Source organism: Cydia pomonella, chromosome 27, assembly GCF_033807575.1.
Source record: "Cydia pomonella isolate Wapato2018A chromosome 27, ilCydPomo1, whole genome shotgun sequence".
Lineage (NCBI taxonomy): Eukaryota > Metazoa > Arthropoda > Insecta > Lepidoptera > Tortricidae > Cydia > Cydia pomonella.
In genome coordinates, this window is record NC_084729.1 from 7806998 (window position 1) to 7828835 (window position 21838).

The 21838-nt window shown below is 38.3% G+C and overlaps 2 protein-coding genes across 3 annotated transcripts in view; one reads left to right on the plus strand and one right to left on the minus strand.

Moving 5' to 3' along the window:
* Positions 1-3752: 3752 nt before the first annotated feature.
* LOC133532598 (lysosomal alpha-mannosidase-like) overlaps positions 3753-21838 on the minus strand; it is a 79454-nt gene continuing 61368 nt past the window's right edge. For both annotated transcript variants that reach the window (XM_061871348.1, XM_061871349.1), the window contains exons 13-18: positions 13282-13375; positions 11003-11096; positions 9513-9953; positions 8267-8391; positions 7552-7674; positions 3753-4900 (exon numbers count right to left, since the gene is read on the minus strand). In XM_061871348.1, coding sequence (XP_061727332.1) covers positions 3797-4900; positions 7552-7674; positions 8267-8391; positions 9513-9953; positions 11003-11096; positions 13282-13375 — 1981 coding nt within the window. In that variant the 3' untranslated portion in view covers positions 3753-3796. The remainder of the gene's footprint in view (positions 4901-7551; positions 7675-8266; positions 8392-9512; positions 9954-11002; positions 11097-13281; positions 13376-21838) is intronic.
* Positions 15468-20911, plus strand: LOC133532600 (cytosolic beta-glucosidase-like). Its single transcript, XM_061871351.1, has 7 exons — positions 15468-15671; positions 16510-16634; positions 17005-17672; positions 18444-18634; positions 19099-19207; positions 19808-20052; positions 20632-20911. The coding sequence occupies exons 1-7, from the start codon at positions 15643-15645 to the stop codon at positions 20786-20788; spliced, it is 1524 nt and encodes a 507-aa protein (XP_061727335.1). The 5' UTR covers positions 15468-15642; the 3' UTR covers positions 20789-20911.

A 21838-nucleotide genomic window follows, 5' to 3' on the forward strand; every position in this document is an offset into this window, starting at 1 on the left:
TTTATAAACAGACGAGCATGCGATGTCTTTGTACGCCTGTCGAATAGAAGTCCAGTTTTCAAAATGGCTGCCACCCCTACATCGACACCGAGTGTGCGTGAAACGAGTAAAAAACTAAGAAAGCTCTTAAAAAACTGTATTTGTTAGAGTTAGGACCACTTTTGTATTTTCTTACTCTCGCTCATTCTGTTCCACGTATACATTATGTTTTAATTTTTATAACTTAACGGGCTGATTTTTATTATATTGTTTGGTTTGGACATAGAGAAATATGTAAGCACAGACTGCTCACTCCATACATCAGGTTTGTTACAAAAATGCGTATTATTTTCGTAGTCGACATCCATACTCTGTATCTTTAGGTACTTAAATAAAAGTAAACTAAATCTACCCTCAAATGGCTCCTTAAGCCAGTTGAGGGTAGATGAAAATATTACATGATCAAATAATGTAGGTTAAAGTCAGGTCGTTCAGACAGATCCAGGCGGTTTTGTATTTGGTTGGTTAACCAATAAATGTTATAACTAGGTACCCGAAAATTTACAAATTGTTTACTTTTATTTAAGTACCTAAAAATACAGAGTATAAAGGGTAAAACGGGACTCTATTACTAAGACTCATCTGTCCATCCGTCTGTCACCAGGCTGTATCTTATGAACCGTGTTAGCCAGACACTTGAAATTTTCACAGATGGAGTATTTCTGTCGCCGCTATAGAATAAAATAAAAATTAGATCATATATGTGTTAGGTTAAAATATAAAACATATGTATACGTGGAATAAATTTTCGACTCTCATAAGATTTTAACTACCTAGTCTGATAAGTATATAATTATATTGAGGGCTTGTTATGTTTTAAAATATTGTTACGGAATTATTTTATGTTCTTATTTTGTATTGCATTTAATTTTCAAATTTCTTGGCTATTTTTTTTGTATTTTGGGGATATTCTTATAATACCTACTTTGTTCTGTAATAGGAAGATATCTTAGTTTGTGTTTTGTAATAATATTTTAAAATATAACCCATTTAAGTTACAATGCCATGTTATGTTTCATTTATTGTAAGCTCATTTGGACGTGTTAGTCGTATCACTGATATGTTTATGAAAAAAGAAATATTTCTTTGATTTATTTTGTGGATAGTGAGGTTAGAAAAATTATTAAAAACCAGTATCATGTCAAAAAAATGTTCAATTTCAGTTTATAAACCGTCCGATTCTTAAGTTGATTTTTGAAATACCTATCATAAGTGCTACATGCTTCCCAAAAAGTAATCTATTTCCAAATAATTAGGTATTTTATGACCGAAGTTAGTTTAACTTACTATAGAAAACTTTTGTTAATCTTTTGAACGCAAACAAAAACGTCACTGACACGCCAAGATCCCGGGTGCAAGCGAGCTAATGTAAGCCTTACTCGAAAATGTGAAGGTTACTTTGACAGCCTCCGCCATGACACCTATAGTGGTCCTTGGCGCTGTGGACACGACTAGTAACGACGACTTTAGGTGTTCTTGACGTTCAAAAGGTTAATAGGGTGACTGCTACAGTTTTTGGGCTTTCCATAGTAATTGGCCACTCCTAATTTATCAGAAAGAAACAAGGCAATATAAGTCTTATTGATAATAGTGGCCAATAACTAGAGCAGTCACCCTATATGATACTTTGAGCTTTGAGTTTTATATTGGTCCAAAAGCAGGACATTAAAAAAGCTTTCATATCACATTAAACATAATTTTTACGACCATTTTATCTCCATGTACAGTCAAAAGAGTTAATTTGTGACCCATTTCGTACCTCACAGTGACAAACAACAATTCGCTAGAGACCTCATAATATTGTCCCCGTGACAACATACAAATACAATCCAGGTCATAAAATTAAAAAACAAAACAAGAGTTTGACTTACGGAAGGTGGAGATAAGGAACGAAATCTCCATGTGTCATCAAAAAACTTTCAATAGGTGGCGCTACAATACCTAGAGTACTTGAACAAAAAAAATTAATCATAGACAGCGCACGTCACTCCGTCAATAACGCCTAGGTTCTTAGCTACTCTAGCGCTACTCTGGAGAGATTTGGAACTATTATTTATAGCTGACAGCTGGACACTTTTGCAACAGTTCTACCATAAGAGATGCCACTCCTCTTAATTCCACACTCCATAGTTTGACTTAATTCTAGGGATTGACAGGGCAAGCTATGCTAACGCCATCTGTTAAATACTTCCACCGGCCAACCCCGTTTCGTCATTAATATGAAAATTCTATGAAAATATGACGTTTGTAATCTGTTTAAATCGGTGCAAAAAGGGAATCTAACTTGGCATATCCGTTTTTTTGCATATTGTGGCTCATTTGAAGTTTAACATTTTCGACGTCGTGTCAAACACAAAGGCTGTCACTCGGACGCCACGTCACCGAAGTGTCGAAACTGAAATTGAACTTTATGCGTATGCGCGTAGGTCTATGTTGCTCTGTGACGGATTAATCCGTCATTGGCGTTAGACCTGCGGTTCGGATATATCCGTCTTTGGCGTCGAAAAGGTCAATATAGGATTTTGTTTACTTTATATTATTTATCTTTTTCGTTTGATTGGTTTCTATTTGTTTATCAGATAAGTGTAATTAAAATAAAAACGAAAACAATTTTTTTAAGTATTTGTATGTCCTTAATAATCCTAATGTTATTTAAAGAAAAAGTTTTTTGTTCATTTTTTCAGGATATCTCTTAGTATTCTTCTGTATATTTGGTTGATATCTTAAAAAATATTAGGGAATGTAGACTCTTTTTTTTACAATTTAAAAGAGCCACAATATTCATTCAAAAATTTCGTAAAAAATGCTATATCTTTGTTTTTTCTACTTCATGTGAATATTTATATTTGTACGTGTATCACATTCGTGTCATTTGTACTCTAGGGTAAGTGCTTAAGAAATATAAGGATTCATTTTTATTCAAGTGTTTTTATTTCTTTATTTCGTCACCTACATTTCCCTTTTATTCCATCTAAATAAAGACAATTCAAAATAAAGGTATTTATAAGAAACATGTAAAAAATAATTAATTTATAATAAATCCTTCCCCTTCCGCACCTCACTTCCTACTATGCTAAAAGTAGATACACTTCGGTGCAAAACTGTCCCAATAGGGAGCGTGCATGAACTGTAGGAGGCAGCACAGGAGCCGTCAGATTTTTGGCGCGAGGCGTAAATGTGATGTTTATTGTTCCGATGTAGCCCACAAGATGGCAGAACCTACTATGCACAAGAAAACACGTGACGTGTAAATGTGCATGTTTATTGTTCCGATTCAGGCCACAAGATGGCAGGCCCTCCAACGCGCACGGTCCCTATAGTAGCATCTTAGTAGAATGTTAGAAGTTGATGTCGGTGAAGGGGGGGCACATGATTAATACATAACAGTACTCCATATATTTTCCTACAAATCGAGGTAACATATGATATACTTGGAAATTACGGTCATTTTGCAATTTAGAAACGGAAAGTAGAAAAAAAAACTTATTTATTCCAATATTTCTAGTTCCTCCTATGGAAACCGCAAATAGGGAACCATAAACATATATTCCAATTAATCCGGCTTTGATGATTCATTTGAAGACAAGTGACATTTCCTGAAAGTGTAATCTAATTTGAACCTTAAATCGGAATGCTAAAGTTGAAATTCTAATGGCGCGTATGTGGTCGATAAATCGTACTATGCCTGGAAAAGGGTTAAGTGAAAATAAACAAAGTTTTTTAAATCTTTATTCTACATTAACTTGACTAATAACAATTATAAAATAAGGTTTTTTACCCCATACTCAGCCACAAACGTCCTGATTTCTTTGGCCCCTAGTTTAATAATCAGTCCATCATCATCATACTTCTTGCGCTCTTTGGCTCTGTACACGTCTTCGTTCCCATACTCTGTGTTAAAATTTTCAGAAAACTCTTCATCTGTATTCCATTCCCACTGTTTATAGTCTTCTAACCAAATATTAGCCGCTAAAGTAGTTTCTTTTATCGATTTAATCTCAATCGTATTAAACACTTTACTCAAATCTACAGAAATAAAATCAGGGGACAATTCTTTATCGAAATAGTTTTCTAAACGTAGCAAAATCTTATCTTTCCACGGCTCCAAAGTTAACAAATGAATGCCTTTAGGAAGATCAGTTTTTAGAAAACTGTATTCGTTTTTCATAGTTTTGAATCTGTCCAAATTGAAAGGTGCTTCTGCTACAAAAAGCTGCGGTTCGGAGAAGAATTGTAGGCTGTTTTCAGCGGCTTTTATTAAGTTTTCTTTAGTTTTGGGAACGACTTGTAGCATAACTGTGTCAATGCTGTACAAGCCTTTACCACCGACAGTTTCGTTCAGCGCTTCTCCTACACCAAACGCATCATCATGTTTCAGTCTCCTGTGCTGCATAATTTCAAACCAACCATCTTTTAACGACGCGCCACCTCTAGCCCTATCCACATTAACAACTACCCTCAAATCTTCATCTTCTATATAAATCTCGTTGACTATCGGGTAATAGTTGCCTGGAATCGGTTCAGCTAAAGTAACATTCCATTGCGGGCGGCTGTTTCTAATTCTTTTCAACATCTGCCGTCCGTTAGAATCAGTGTAGAAAACGCCATCAGTTCTCAAATCAGTTTGGAATCTGAGTACATATTCTCTGCCTAAATCTATATTTAAAATAGTAGAAAAGTACATAGTATCGTCTTTCAAGCCGACAGTGAGACAGACGGAATTGTCGTAGTGTATGCGGACCTCCTGCAGCTCCGATTGGACGACGTTGGTGATGACGAAGTTGTTGAAGGTGTGGAGGTCCGGGGAGGAGGTCGTGTTGGGGCGGAGGATGTAGGCGCCCGACGAGCGGTTGGCTGGGGCCTGGGATAAAGATTGGATATCAAAATAAAACATACATTGTTAACATAGATACATTGATTAAATTGTGATGTATAATCTAAGACAATTTCGTGCTTCGAATTTGACAGGTGAACGAGATGGCGCTGTACAGCTCCATACATTTTGCGGTAACTGATTGTCAAAAGTTGACGTTTGACAATTCAGTGACCGCAAAACATATGGCGCAGTACAGCGCCATCTGTTTTGGATGTCAAACTAATGGACACGTTTTTTTTTCTTATTTTTTATTTTTTATTTTAGTATATGGAAAACCAACAGCGGTATATATATCTAGAACTTCCAATAGAATTACAGAGCCAATTACAGGTTCTCACTTATAAAAATACAATAAATTATAAAAAGTTTTTGCCCATCTTAATTTACACATACAGTTCCTACAGCATAAGAACAGATCTATATATATATATATATGATTCATTTTTACAAAAAATAAATTAAAAAAAGAAAAAATAGTAATGAGTACATATTCAACAATGCACCGAGCCTTGTCCTGCGCCAGAATTATTGTCACCCATGAAGTGTCTAATTAATTTATTTTTTATTACTGCTATGCTATCATTATATATGTCGATATCACAATTTGTAGAAACTTTATTTAAACTCATGCCTGCCCTGCATATGAAACTGTTTTTCCTATACCTAGTAGTAGCTTGGTAATTACTAATGGGACGAAAATGCCTTAGCCTCCTTGACGGAATATTAAAAGAGATCTTATTAAGCAAATTTGGACAATCTACATTACCTTTAATAATATTGACTAAGTACACTATATCTGCAATTTCACGGCGCTTATTAAGTGGGATCAAATGATGTTTCTTACACAGCTTGAGATAGTCGATAGAACTATAGTTGACTCGCATTTTATAACAAAGGAATTTTATAAATTTTGACTGTAATCTCTCAACCCTATCAACATAAATTTGATACTGAGGATTCCATATTTGGGATGCGTATTCTAGTTTGCTTCTCACGTAAGCGCAATACAAGATTTTCAGAGTTTTAGGATGGGTAAAACAAACTGAACTACGCATTATAAAACCAAGTGACCTGGAAGCTTTACCTACTATATTATCAATGTGTTCACTAAAAATAAGTTTGGAGTCATGAATAATACCTAAATCGCTCATGCTTCCAACTCGCTGAAGAATGTTACTTTTTAGTGAATATGGGGTACAAATGTTATTTAATTTACGAGAGAAGGTTACTGTAAAACATTTAGTGGGGTTCAAATCTAATTTGTTTATAATGCAATAGGCATCCAGCCTTCTTAGATCAGATTGTAGTGCACATGCATCCGCCGGTGAGCTAATTTTAGCAAAAATTTTCATGTCATCAGCAAAGCTGAGCAACTTAGAGAACTGGAAACAGCTACTTATGTCATTAACAAAGATGTTAAATAGAAGTGGGCCCAATAAAGACCCTTGGGGGACTCCACTTGGGATAGATACCCAGCTCGACATATAATTATTAATCACCACCGACTGGCACCGATTTTTTATGTACGACTTAAACCATCTTAAGAGATCCCCTCTAATACCAATCAAGTAAAGCTTAGATAATAGAATATCATGGTCAATACGATCGAAAGCTTTACTGTAATCTGTATAGATAACATCCACCTGATGACCATTGTCCATCGACTCAGAGATAAAGTCATTGAACAGAGCCAGGTTAGACACCATGTTGGTTGGTTGTATGAAACCATGTTGAGTGTTATCTATACAATTTCTTAATGCTGACGAAATCTGCATGTGGACTATTCTTTCTAATACCTTGGCCAAGATACATAATTTAGAAATCGGTCTGTAATTGGAAACATCTGTTTTTGAACCTTTTTTTAAAACTGGAGTTATGAAAGCCGATTTCCAGATCGCGGGAACGGTACATTCCGCGAATGAACGACGGAACAGTAATGAGATGGGTTTGGTTAATGCTTTGGCGCAGTTTATGTAAAACAAGGCTGGCACCTGATCGGGGTATATTTGGTAAGTTAGGTTTAGAACGCACTGCGATTAATTCTTGCGGCTTCAGTCTTGCAAGTGCGTGCGCTTATCTCTTCAGGTTGCATATGTCGTTTTAGAGTTATTGGAATTTTGATTTTATTTCAATTAATAAAATTTGAAATTTAAATGACAATCGGTTAAGAAGCAAGCCGTACGTTAACACTTTATGCGCTTCTGAAATCGCTAGAAATTTATCGCAGTGCGGTCTAAGCCCTCGGCGTCGATAAAGACTAGAAAAAATGGGCTCTAGTTCGTCTAAATTAACTATGAGCAGATTTTAGAGAATGGGGGAACGGCACCAATAGTTTCATAGGAATTTGGCGTTTCCGTCTCCACACTCCAGAGTTGCAGGCGTCCATAGGCCACTTACTGCTTACCATCAGGCGGGCCGTATGTTTATTGCTCGAATCGCTTTAAAGCACTGTTCAAGTGCCAAGTGTCCAAGTACAGCCGTGTTCACAATCATCTTTAGCATTACAAAAATATATTTACATGCCTCTGGGACACCACACTGTTTATTTAAGTTTAAAGTGAGCGAACGGGCGCAATAATTTGATCAGTATGGAAATAGGATATGATAACAATTCTACGCAATAGAAGTTGATTTACCTTATTATCGCCCTCGCAGCCGATGTAGTAGCCAGGCACGGGGAGGTAGTTGAGCGTTCTTCCATCCGTTTTGGACGAGTAGCTCATCCAACCATTGTCCTTATTGATGGCCAGGATGATGTACTGTAATATAGTTATTTATTTTAGTCAAATATAGAAACAAGAGCGTTGATTGGTCAATAACAAAGTGTACATTTTATTTCGGCGGAAATATTGTCAAAGAGGATTTGAAATAGAGGTGTCAAAGAAAACTGCCATATTTCGGCGCCACTTTTTGATATTTAACAAGTTTAACACATATCAGCGAAAGAATAAGGATCAAAGTCAATCAGCCAGTCATGTGTCGAAAGATGGCAGTAAATTTACGCGGATACAAAGTTTTCTTTGACAATACATCTCTATTTCAAATTATTTTTGATATTATATTTAAAATAACTTAAATAAGTAAACTAGCCATATAATAACTGAAGAATATCACCATCTCACTAAACAAAAGATGTACAAAACTAAGAAGTCTAAATACAAAACTACAAATATTGTAAACCCAAATATAATAAAATATATGGCACTAGACTGTAAACATATGTATCACCTTAAATATTAAATGATTTGCCAGATGTTAGTGCAAAGTATTTAAATTGGAAACATACTTCCCATACCTCTCTTTAAACGAAACGTTACACGTGTCTCTCTTGAAATGTTATAGTTGACTCACATCGTTCTCCAGCACTATGTCACGCGGGCCTTCCACGACCAGAGGATCATCAGACAGCATCCGCATCTCGTCGTCGCTCATTCTCGCGAACATCGTTTTCTTGTCCTTGCTGACTCGCGCCATATCTGTAAGTTAATACAATACAATTCCTCTTTATTGCACAACCTCAGAACAAATGTACATGGAAACACATATAATACATGAAGATAGAGGTAAACAACAGGCGGCCTTATCGCTACAGAGCGATCTCTTCCAGACAACCTTTAGGTAGTGGAGAAATGAAACTTTTAATTTATATAATTAGGAGGCGCAAAAAACTAAATAGCAGTAGAGAATTACCTTTAACATTTAAGTCTACAACAGTAAGACAATATATATACATACATATTACTTACATAATTATATTTATAGTTAATTTACTTATTTACAAGACGATTTTTTATGGTTAACTATGGTTTTTTATGGTTAACTATGGTTTTTTTTGCTCCAGTCACGGGATGTATGGCGCAATTAATTTTCAAACTAACAAATATCAATGAAATATTAAACTTAAGCAACTCTTTGGCTCTTGTGTATGGTAAAATGTTCCCAGCGATTAAAAACTGATGGTAAATTATTAAACTGATTTGACGACCGGTTTGGCCTAGTGGGTAGTGACCCTGCCTATGAAGCTGATGGTCCCGGGTTCAAATCCTGGTAAGGGCATTTATTCGTGTGATGAGCATGGATATTTGTTCCTGAGTCATGGGTGTTTTCTATGTATTTAAGTATTTATAAATATTTATATATATCGTTGCCTAAGTACCCTCAACACAAGCCTTATTGAGCTTACTGTGGGACTTAGTCAATTTGTGTAATAATGTCCTATAATATTTAAATAGTTGTTCTACAGGATTCGTCTATACTCTATACCATCCCATTACTGGTGCTTGTTCCACAGTGGCGGGGCAAGACCAAAATTTTATGTAGGCACGGTACATTTAGCGAGGCCCTCTGGTGGCGCAGAAAGAACGAACATTTTTACGTTGTGTCCGAGATATAGGTACTTATTTGAGGCGCGAGGCCCCTCGGACGCGAGGCCGTAGGCGGTGGCCCACGTCGCCCACGCCCAACGCCGCCTCTGCTGTTCCATTATAGGGGTGTTTGCTATATCTACGGAATTACTAGCATTTAAGGAGGAGTATACAACCTAACGACTGCTACGCGCTTGAACTCACGGGCAGAGTCGTTATCAAATAAAACTCACCTTCAACAAGCTTCTTGCTCGCTTCCTTAAGTATACCCTGAATCTCTTCTTCAGTATTCTCATCTCCATCCTTCAAGACATCCCAATTGATATCTCCATCGTAATCATGAACTTCTACGTTCAAGTTATCTCTAACTGGTACCTTTTCCAAAACATTCGTATCAGATTTAGACACAATCGTTTCATCTTCTACATTCTTTATATCAACCTCAATTTTATCTCTAATATCTTTCCAATAATCATTTATATTAGAATAATAATCGTATCTTTTCTTGGTGTCTCTTTTTTCTTTCGAGTCTTTTTTCACATAGAAGTTTCTATAACCGAGCCCGGGCAAGTTTTTAGCGAAGAAGCATAGGTTGTGCGTGGCATTGGATTGTCTGGTTGGCATTGCGAAGTATTCTGACGACAGTTTTTGTATCTCGCAGGGTATGTTGATCCCTGAAAATTATATTGGATACAATCAATTAACACTTTGGACGCGTGGCGACACGTTTGGCGTTAATAATACACGTCTATAAAATCTACCAAATTGTTGATTATCTTTCGCCCGTCCGTAATTTTTGACAATTCTGTTTGTTAGATAGAGATAAATAAAAATATAATAATAATTTGTTATTGGCATTAAGGTAAGTACATTTTAGTGTAGAAGTCCCTGACTTCTGAGCTAGGTAAAAACCTGTGTTACAGAAGTCAGTGTCCTCTCCCAAACATAATAGTAACTATTAAGACATATATTAACCATTTTCATTTTAGACTTAAAGTAGATAATTAAGGCTTGTTTTAATACTAGAAAACAAATGCCATTCTAATAAGAATACAGTGCAATTTATTTTACATATATTTTTTTTTGCGTAGATGTGTGTGTGTGTGTGTGTGTGTGTGTGTGTGTGTGTGTGTGTGTGTGTGTGTGTGTGTGAGATAGAATTAAACAAAAGGTTTGTGTAAGAGGTTACTAAGTTTTACTACACCTTATAAAACAAAGTCCCCGTCGCGTCTGTCTGTTTGTATGTATGTTCACGATAAACTCTAAAAACTACTGAACGGATTTTCATGCGGTTTTCAGCTATCAATAGAATGATTCTTGAGGAAGGTTTAGGTGTATAAGTTATTAAGGTTTCATGAAATGTAATTAGTGGGAAGCCGGGGCTAGTCGCTAGTTATTTATACCTAATAACAACTAAACTTAATCAAAATAACAAAAACCTAACAACTCACTTACTTTTGGTAACTGTAGTTACCAGCTGTCACCCTTATGTTATTATAATAATAGAGGTTACTGAAAAATATGAAGCATGTGAGTGGTTAAACAAACCAAAGCTAAAATAAAAATCCACCCTGTGGCTAGGTATCGTTGATGCTGGCAGCATTACCCCGCTGAATTGCGATACTAATTCGCTGTGCGAGGAAGCTGCCAGCCCTACTTCCTGCCTCTTCAAGTCCCTGTGGGTGATGAGAGCTCTAGGCACTGTGACTGTACTTGTACCTACCAGTTTCGTCGTAAACGGAGTAACCTTCACCGATGACGGGCAGGTCTATCTTGGTCGAGGCTTTGGGCAACACCTGGTTGTTGAACACTGTCACCTGCCAAAGTTACAGTCATTAATAGAAGTCCCCTGGGTCGTGATAGGGTAGTAATTTAGAAAGAACCCCTCAAAAAATTAAGGCACAAACTTTTTACTTGGCTGGTTAACAAATGTTTTTATAGTACCACTGAATATTTTGCTAATGGAAGTATTTAATAGGTTATTAGCAAGTAAGCTAAAAATGTAAAATTTGCATGACTTATTTTAAGTCTAGAACTCTAGATATATGGACCGGTATATATTAGGCTAAGATCTGTTAGTACTATATCTATTGCAAATAAAGATTTATGATGTATGATTTATAATACTACGTCGGTGGCAAACAAGCATACGGCCCGCCTGATGGTAAGCAGTCTCCGCAGCCCATGCACGCCTGCAACTCCAGAGTGACATGCGCGTTGCCGACCCTAAACCCGCCCCCCTCGTTGAGCTCTGGCAACCTTACTCACCGGCAGGAACACAACACTATGAGTAGGGTCTAGTGTTATTTGGCTGCTGTTTTCTGTAAGGTGGAGGTACTTCCCCAGTTGGGCTCTGCTCTAGAACTGGAATGACATCCACTGGCTGTGCCCTACCACACAAAGCGAGATGACATTCACAATGCCCATACCTCTCTTAAAATATATTGTTGTCCCGCCCATGATGACGGCGGTCAATAACACTGCGAGAAATATAAATATGCGCGTGCGATAGATATAAATAGGCGTGTCAATGTAAGAAATTCCTTGTGCTACCAGTAATTCCAGTAAGTGTCTTTCTCTACCAATCAAATAAGCCACTTCACTCTTACGAATGAATGAGAAGTGAGGACGGTGAGTGGCCTAGCGTGAACTAATCTGTGAGGCCCTTTTCAATGTGTTTCCTAAGGTAATAAAAAGGTTGGCTTTGCGAGGCCCCTCTAATTGCGAGATCGTGGGCGAGGGTTGTTTTTTTTTTAATTTATTTATCATAAAGGTACATAACATTGTGACACCACTTTTTTCCTCGCCAAACTGCGATCGCAGTTTGTTGGCGCTCATTTATTTTAACCTATTGACCGCCACAGTCGGCTCTGGCCGTCATCGGAAAGTCTTGCCAAGGACGCCAACGTCGGCTACAGCCGACAGCTTCGCCAATTGAATAGGAAATTTCGCGGAACTCCATAAAGTTCAGTTTCGCTTAAATAATCGCGTGTGCCTGGCGTCCGGGGCGCGGCATATTCCTTCGCCGTCTGGCGTTCAAGAGGTTAATACTCGTACTCATACTATTTATTGCATTCATGTACAACATACAAAATAATATATATATGAAACATGAACCCTGTCAGGGTGTAGCAAATTAGTTATTTATATATATCTTAATACTAAGGAATGGAATCAAATGAACATAACACAAAGGCAACTCTAATTATATCTATAATCTACTCCTAAAATAATATATTCGTAAAGATTATGAAAGATTGATGGGCATGGATACACACAGGAAACATTTTGAGCTAAGATTTTTTTCTTCTAAAAATTCTATTGAGTAGTAGGCTTTATTTATTAGTAGTTGCTTAAATTTATTTACAAATATGTGGTATTTTACTTCTGATTTAATGTTATTGGGAATTATATTATAAATGTGAATAGACCTGTAGTATGGGCTTTTAAAGATCTCTATTTTTGGTTCAGGTAAGGCTAAATTCTGATTACGGCGAGGGTTTGTATTAAATTCAAATAGGTTAATATGTTTACGTACAAATTTTGCGGTTTCTAATATATACAACGAAGGGAAGGTTAATACTTGAAGCCGAATAAAATGGGGTTTGCAACTGGCTGTTTTTTTATATTAACTATGATGCGTAAACACTTTTTTTACATAATAAATGCGTCATGTGCATCAACACTGTGTCCCCAAAGTAGGACGCCATAACTTAATAACGAGTGAGCATACGCGTAATAAGCTGAGAGAGCACATTGCTCATTGGTATTTACTTTCAGAGTATATAAGGCAAATACAAAGGAAGATAATCTATTTTTAATTCATGCAATACCTATACTATGCACTTAATACTGAGCTTAGGTACTATGTGTAAAGCGAACATGCATGGCGATAGTTTATAAATATAAAAACAAACAAAAACCAAATAGTCACTGGAACTTTAACAACTAATGGTATTGGGAATGGGAAAGGCAAGTAATGGTTTGGGATGATCTACTTACGACAAAAGCCTGGCTGCGCTCAGTGACGCCGCACTGCGATTGGTTGAACTCGCAGCGTTCGTACACTAAGCTCGCTTCTGGCTTGACCAGCTTGCTGTGAACATTACAATATGCTTAATAAGGATGTTTGTTGTACAACGGGGCAAAGTTGTTGTTTAACTGCTCGTGCTATAATTGATACCCTGGTAAAGTCGCACCATATGTACTGTAATAGTACATTACGATTCAAGTGCGAAAAATAGGAAATTCGAAACGAGTGGCAATAAATCAAAACGCGATCGAAGGAAGTGTTTTAAATCGACACGAGTTGCGAATTCTCACAACGATTCGCGCTAACTTTGTCGAGTCATTTTGTAGCAAACTCGTTGGCGTTTTTCCTGTAGACGTCGTAAACTTAAGGGCATCTAAAGCTATTTTTACAGGCGGAATACATTTTTTTCAATACTTGATGACCTGTCTGGCCTAGTGGGTATGTACCCTGCCTATAGTTCCTTTTTAACGTTGGGGAAATGGTTTTACGCATGCCACCTAGTCCGGGGGAAACCAGGGGCGATGACGAACTAACCAGTAGAGGACTACTGTCTAAAACCACCAACGAATGCCGGCTCCGCCTTAGATTGGGTGCCGCAGGGTCGCTATCAGCATTCGACCGCGTGCGCCCCGGCGGGCGGCCTGTAGGCCGCAGACATTTTGGGACACTGCCTATAGTGCCTATGAAGCCGATGGTCCCGGGTTCAAATCCTGGTAAGGGCATGTATTTGTGGGTTATCGTTGGAAAGGTCTTTAAAAACTAATAGGGGTCTTAAACAAACATTTTTTGATTAAGTGAATATATTCGGAGATAATCGCTCCGAAAGAAAAAAAATGTGTCCCCCCCTCTAACTTTTGAACCAAAGGTCCAAAAAATATGAAAAAAATCGTGGAAGTAGATCTTAAGAAAGACATTAAATGAATAGCGGACATGATCAGTTTAGCTGTTTTTGAGTTATCGCAAAAAGTTTCCCCTTCATAGTAAAAAGACTTACTTTAATTAGGTACTGATTATGCAAATTTGCCTATTTGTTTAACTCCCGTGAAAGGTACCGTTTCATCCCTTGGTTAACAATTTACTATACTTTAAGCTCCAGTTTAGCTTATTGTGACGGAAGAGTAACTACAGAACCCTACACTGAGCGTGGCCCGACATGCTCTTGGCCGGTTTTTCTATAATGTATTTGACCCTGCCCCAGGTATCAATTTCACGCAAATTAATTCGTGTAACGATACCAATTACGCCGGCAAAGTGATAATAATGTTTAATGTACGCATTTTTTGAGGTTATATCATCATCTATAGATCTGTAGATAATGTTATAGCCACAGAGTTAAAAAGTGGCTGTGACAGAATCGGACAGACAGACGGACATGACGAATCTATAAGGGTTCTGTTTTTTGCCATTTGGCTACGGAACCCTAAAAATGATATTAGAAACCTAAATATCATTTTTGAAGACCTATCCCTAGATACCCCACACGTATGGGTTTGATGAAAAAAAAATTCTTTTTAAATTTTTATGTCGCATTAAAAAAACTACTTACTAGATCTCGTTCAAACCAATTTTCGGTGGAAGTTTGCATGGGAATGTATATCATATATTTTTTTTAGATTTTACATTCTGTTATTTTAGAAGTTACGGGGGGGGGGGGACACACTTTTTACCACTTTGGAAGTGTCTCACGCGCAAACTATTCAGTTAAGAAAAAAATGATATTAGAAACCTCAATATCATTTTTAAAGACCTATCCATAGATATCCCACACGTACCTATGGGTTTGATGAAAAAAGATTTTTTGAGTTTCAGTTCTAAGTATGGGGAACCCCCAAAATTTATTGTTTTTTTTCTATTTTTGTGTAAACATCATAATGCGGTTCATAGAATACATCTACTTACCAAGTTTGAACAGTATAGCTTTTATAGTTTCGGAAAAAAGTGGCTGTGACAGAATCGGACAGACAGACGGACATGACGAATCTATAAGGGTTCCGTTTTTTGCCATTTGGCTACGGAACCCTAAAAATAGACAAAGGTGGGATTGGTTGAGTCTCTAGAACATAGGCGCCGCATACGATCGAATTTAAGAGGGAAGTATACGTAGTGTTGGTAGAACTCGAGTCTTTTGAGTCTGAATTCGAAGAAGAAAGAATTCGAAGACCGCCGACATCTACACGTGGAAATCGACGTGATGCGAAGTCACAGTTTCGTCTCAGCGATTGTACCTCTGTCTATATTTGAACTCTGTGGCAATAGCGACACATTACGCTGCATTTATTGTGCGTTTATAACTAACATTCTAATACTTGTAAGCGCAAGAGATAGGCAGAATGTGGCTATGGACGGTACTGCCATTTTTGTAAGTATTTTTTATTGAAAATTCATTTTATTTATATATAAAAAAAATTTTATCATACTTCCAAAACAACCAGAATTGACAATCGTTAAAACAAAACGATCACGATAATGCAAATGATCATGTTATTCTACGTTTTTTTAATAATATATATTATCGGTGGCAAACAAGCATACGGCCCGCCTGATGGTAAGCAGTCTCCGTCGCCTATGTACGCCTGCAACTTCAGAGAAGTTACATGCGCGTTGCCGACCCTAACACTCCGCAGTTCCGCACCCATGTTGAGCTCTGGCAATCTTACTCACCACACAACACTATGAGTAGGGTCTTATTTGGCTGCGATTTTCTGTAAGGTGGACGTACTTCCCCATTTCGGACGTTTGCACCAGTCATGCCCATACATTTCATATTTTTCGATTGGCGCTTGAATAGGATGACCATCATGTCCCGTATTTTACGGGGTGTCCCGTATTTAAGACACATTTTTAGGGTTCCGTACCCAAAGGGTAAAACGGGACCTAAGGGCTAAGACTCCGCTGTCCGTCCGTCCGCCCGTCTTTCACCAGGCTATATCTCATGAACCGTGATAGCTAGACAGTTGAAATTTACACGGATGATACATTTCTGTTGCCGCTATAACAACAAATACTAAAAAAGTACGTAAACCCGTTAATGTTTAGTTCATACTGAGCAACTTTTACTTTTACAATTTCCTATTGCAGTCAAATTTTTTTTCGCGATTTAGGGGTTGTTCATCACTCAAAAAACATAACCCTCTCTCGGCAGTCGGGTAAAAGGACAAAAAACTTGTCCTCTACTAACTCTTTTCTGATTTTTACAGTACCTTATTCCCAGTCGATGGTGTCGTGGTCGTGACACCTGAATTAGAGAAGAGATTCCCTGATAACTTCTTGTTTGGAGTCTCGAGTTCTGCCTACCAGATCGAAGGGAGCTGGAATGTGGACGGTACGTTTGTGTACCTAATTTCACCCCTTTAGAGAATAAACTTAGGGATAAAAAATATTATATGACTTATCCAGGTTGAAAAGTATTTATTTGCCAAATTTCATCAAAGTCCGTTCATGTTTTGAGTTAAAGCCATACACACGAACTTCTATAAATCCAAATTTACACTTTCAAACACAATTTAAATGGCAATTAAAATTTCGTTAGCACGATGTAGAAATCGCCGCGCTAAATACATAGCCATCTAGCGTGATGTTTGGTAAACCTTTTAATTATTAAAGTACTGACTCCACCCAAATTTGTTCGACGCGTATTTATTATTGTTTGTTTCTTGAAAATAAGAAGATAATATGTAAGTCTTTTTGTGTAGGTAAAGGTCAATCAATATGGGACTACTACCCCCACAAACAGCCCGAGATCGTCCAGGATTGCACCAACGCCGACGTCACCGCGGACTCCTACCGGCTTTTCAAGCAAGACATACAAATTCTTAAACATTTAGGCGTAAAAAGCTACAGATTCTCCATATCTTGGACTAGAATACTCCCAGATGGAACTACCAACTATATTAATCCACGTGGGATCGCTCATTACAGAAAATTCATAGACTTATTACTAGAAAATGATATATTGCCGTTTGTAACTTTATTCCATTGGGATTTACCCATCGCATTCGGTAAAAATGGAAGTTGGTTGAATGAAAATACAGTAGACAGATTTGGAGATTACGTAAGAGTAGCTTTTCTAGCGTTTGGTGATAAAGTAAAGCATTGGATAACCATAAACGAGCCGTATATACTCTGTTTATATAGCTACGAACTTGGCATGCTTCCACCATTGATAAAATCTCCTGGGAAAGGATTCTATGAGTGTGGAAGGAATATGTTGCTAGGGCATGCGAAGGCTTATCGTATTTATGACGAAGAGTTCAGGTTCCAAGGGGGGGAGGTGGGTCTAACGTTGGATGCTCAGTGGCCGATAGCAGCCAGTGGATCAGAGGAAGATGCCGAAGCTGTGAAGGACTACCTGGCTTTGTATGTAAGTAGTAATTTTAAGAACAAGGTATTTGATCGGTTGATCGAATTGGATTGTTGTCTCAGTAGTCGGCATCGTAACGAAAATGAGTTGTGAGGCCATATCACTACGTATATGGAGCATTTCATCTCGAATCGGGGCTCTAGTAGACATTTTGTGCAAAGAATAGCAGAACAAATCACTCATTCGTAACAGTGAAGAAACTTGGGGGGAAAATTGTGTGTCAAATGTGCCACAGATCACGTTGTCTTTTTAAGTTTGGGGAAATGTGTTTACGCATATCATCTGGTCCGGGGGAATCAGCGGGATGACAAAGTCAGACTATACAGTCGAAGGATTACCGTCTTATCTTAGCTTATTATTTTGGGAGCCCTTGCGGAGGTACACTTCGACCCATCGGGATCGTTAATATAATCCCCCCGTAAGATCAACCTTTTGACTACTCAAGAGCTTCTTCGACGATATCTATGTGTCAGATAATGGAGCTCAAAATTCCATTGGTTCCAGGAAGCCTGCTCCAGTCCTTCGTGCCATGTCTGGCGAGGACTACCGTCTCTTTCACTTCGCCACACGAAAATCGGTGTTGTCAGAGTGATAATGACAGGGACATCTTCGCCAGGCCTCCTTTGATCTCGTAGTAGCCATTTAACATCTCTGTCATAATTTGGAATTGTCTTTTCTAGAGTTTTTTTGCTCCAACCAGAGTCTGTTCTTTGCATGAGTGCTTTAGATCCGTCAAAGTGTTTACGTCTTAAAACTGTCAATTTGTTCTAGGTGGGGCAATACTTAGACCCAGTGATCAAAGGCGACTACCCTCAACGCCTGACAGCCCGGGTGGCGGCGGCGAGCGCGCGTCAGGGCACGGAGTCCCGGCTCCGCCCGTTAACTGAAGAGGAAAAGAAATTCATCCACGGCACTTATGACTTCATTGGCATTAATCATTATACCAGCGTGATGGTGTACAGGTGAATTGTTATTTTTAGCTTTCCTAGTTGCATCCTAAATGGAGCCTGAAGTCTGATCTGTCTGCTTTTGGCAACCTAAGATTAGGACAGGAAATGGTTTATGAAAGCGATGTCTAGATAGGTAGAATTTTCCAACATATCAAAGAGAATTAAGAAGACCAAGAGTGCTTACTTACTTTCCGCTAATATTATAACTAGAGTAACCGGAACTCAATTTTCAACTCCTACGCTTACTCTGTTTATAACATTAGCTGAAAATCGTTGAGCATTAGACTTTTTCTTTGCCTTTTCTTTGTTGTGAGCAGTACTGAGAATTCGGCTACTTGACGCTAGATGTAGACTACGAAAATAATAGTATTTTTGGTCACGATTTTTCACGATGTACCTGCTCTATGGTACCGTTAAGTCTTCAGCACATTTGTACGGACAACGGTAGACAATTTCATGGAATGCTCCCATTACAGAAACGAGTCAGTGAACGGAATGTACGAAAAGCCTTCGTTCTACGATGACGTCGGTATCGGCATATACGTGAACGACTCGTGGCCTGCCAGCTCGTTGGACTTTATGAAGGTTAGAGAAATTGTTCATAATTTTAAATAAAGTAATGTGTACATGGACCCGCTATTTCCTGTCTCTATCGCACGCGCATAATTATATAGCTGTCCCGCTCGCACAGTGGCATTGACCACAAGCACCATGGGCGGGGGACCCGGATAGTACAAATACAAATACATACAAATACTGTTACAGCGTAAAAACACTAAAATACATATTAGGGACCCAGCCGGCTAACAAGAAGGTTATACCAACTAACAGAAAACAAAGCATTATAAAAATTTACTAAATATATTTTTAGACTCTATGAAAATCTAAACGAAATCCACATAACATAGACATATGTAGACCTCGATAATACGAGCGTGGATTTTTTCGGAATAACATAACACGAGTGATTTAATGTCTAAAATAAATAAAATATGTTGTGTGACAATTTAATTTAAAATAACATCTGTATGTACCATGGAATGCAATAAATAAATGAAATGAATAAATATATGGGGACAATCTGACACAGATCGACCTAGCCCCAAAATAAAGTCATAATATCAAAGGGCATTTTTCCATGCCTTATCCTGGTGGGACCTTTGTAACAATCCCATTTTTTTACAGGAATACGCCCCAGGATTCTATTCCTTACTCCTATACCTCAAAGATACCTACAACAACCCCCTGGTCTACATCACCGAGAATGGTTTCCCCCTATCATCAGCTGAGGGTCTCGATGATCGGAAGAAAGTGAATTATATTAGGAACTATTTGGACGCCTTGATGGACGCGAGGGCAGATGGGTCTAACTGTCAAGGATATTTCGTTTGGTCGCTTATGGACAGTTTTGAATGGGCCGCTGGATATCAGTAAGTAAAGAATCAGAATAAGGATAGAAATTTAGCGTATTACCCACGCAATTTATTATAAAGTATCAGGCCTTCAGGCCCTTTCAGCAATCGACTTAATTGAAATCTATATAAAACTTGAAATGGCAAAGAATATTAGAATTAACCTACTACTTATAAGTCTGTATCTTTAGGTATTTAAATAAAAGTAAACAAAATCTACCCTCAAATGGCTTCTTAAGCAAGTTGAGGGTAGATGAAAACATTACACGATCAAATAATGTAGTTTAAAGTTTGGTCGTTCAGGGACGGATCTAGGCGGTTTTGTATTTGGTTGGTTGACCAATAAATGTTATAACTACCCGAAAATGTACAAATTGTATGTTTCCTTTTATTTAAATACCTAAAGATACAGAGTATAAGGGCGTCCGCTTGAAGGCGCAGTAGCACGGAGCAGATGAGCTGCTAACGAAAATTAGTGCATCGTTAACTGGCCCGGACGCGTGCGACAGATTTTACCTGCATTGGCACCCGCGTGCGTGTGCCCGCTGCATGCACCCGCGCCAGCTGGCGGACGCCCTAACAAACCGCTATTTTCAGGTACAAATTCGGCCTCTATCAAGTGGACTTCGACGACCCAGACAAGAAACGAACCGCTCGGAAATCCGCGCTAGTGTACAAGGAGATCATACGCACTGGGACGATAGACGTTAGCTACGACCCAGACCCATACCAACATAATGGATCTCTTTATTAAATATTTCTAGAGCATAACTGATGCTTATAATATTATTGTTACATATATATATACAAAATAGTATTTTGTGCAACAGTACATAATAAAGATTCTTAAAATTCAAGGGCGCGAGTTAGAAAACGAAACAAAGTTGAGTTTTGTAAAGACAGGTCCGAGAATTTTAAGACATAATTATGTTCTGTTGCACACAATATTATGTAAGCGTCATCGACCGCCCGCGCCACAATACGCTCGTAGTCGTGAGTTACGTGTTGCTTCTCTGTGTCCGTGATGTGGCTGCGTCATACCTGGGAGAGAGCATCACTCACAGTAAACTTACTTGAAAGCCTGGTTTCCGATGATATATGCATCGTCGACCGTCCGCGCCACGATACGCTAGTAGTCGTGCGTCACGTGTAGTTTCTGTGTCCGTGATGTTGCTGCGTCATACTTGGGAGAGCAAGCATCACTAACAGTTAACTTACTTGAAAGCCTCGTTGCCAATGATGTAAGCGTCGTCGACCGCACGCGCCACGATACACTCGTAGTTGTGAGTTACGGGTTGCTTCTCTGTGTCCGTGATGTTGCTGCGTCATACCTGGGAGAGCAAGCATTACTAACAGTAAACTTACTTGAAAGCCTCGTTGCGAATGATGTAAGCGTCATCGACCGCCCGCGCCACGATATGCTTGTAATCACTTGCTAGGCGATACGGCCCTATCCTAAATTAGGCAGAAGTTTTATTTATTTCTCTGTCTTTTCCTCCCAAGTGTCTTAAAAAACAGTGTCTGCCACGGGGCGGTACAGGAATTACGAACTCGTGTTAATTAAGCCACTCGCCTTCGGTTTCGGGGGCAATTCACACTCGCTCGTAAATTCTCCTTTACCGCCCTTAATACACAATGTATTCTTATACCATTTGAAAGACAATAGAAAAATACACTGTTCACTACGATTCGCTTTGCCGCAGGTATCAATTTAATGCAAATGAATTGGTGTAATGATATCAATTAGACCGTAAAAGTAATGATAACGATTAATGTATGCATTTTCACGTATTATCATCTGTAG

Excerpts from the sequence above, each read along its gene's own strand:
- LOC133532600 (XM_061871351.1), top strand. The coding sequence starts at position 15,643 with ATGTGGCTATGGACGGTACTGCCATTTTT. Across the intron at positions 17,673-18,443 it reads AGGACTACCTGGCTTTGTAT|GTGGGGCAATACTTAGACCC; the intron begins GTAAGTAGTAAT and ends AATTTGTTCTAG. Across the intron at positions 20,053-20,631 it reads GAATGGGCCGCTGGATATCA|GTACAAATTCGGCCTCTATC; the intron begins GTAAGTAAAGAA and ends CGCTATTTTCAG.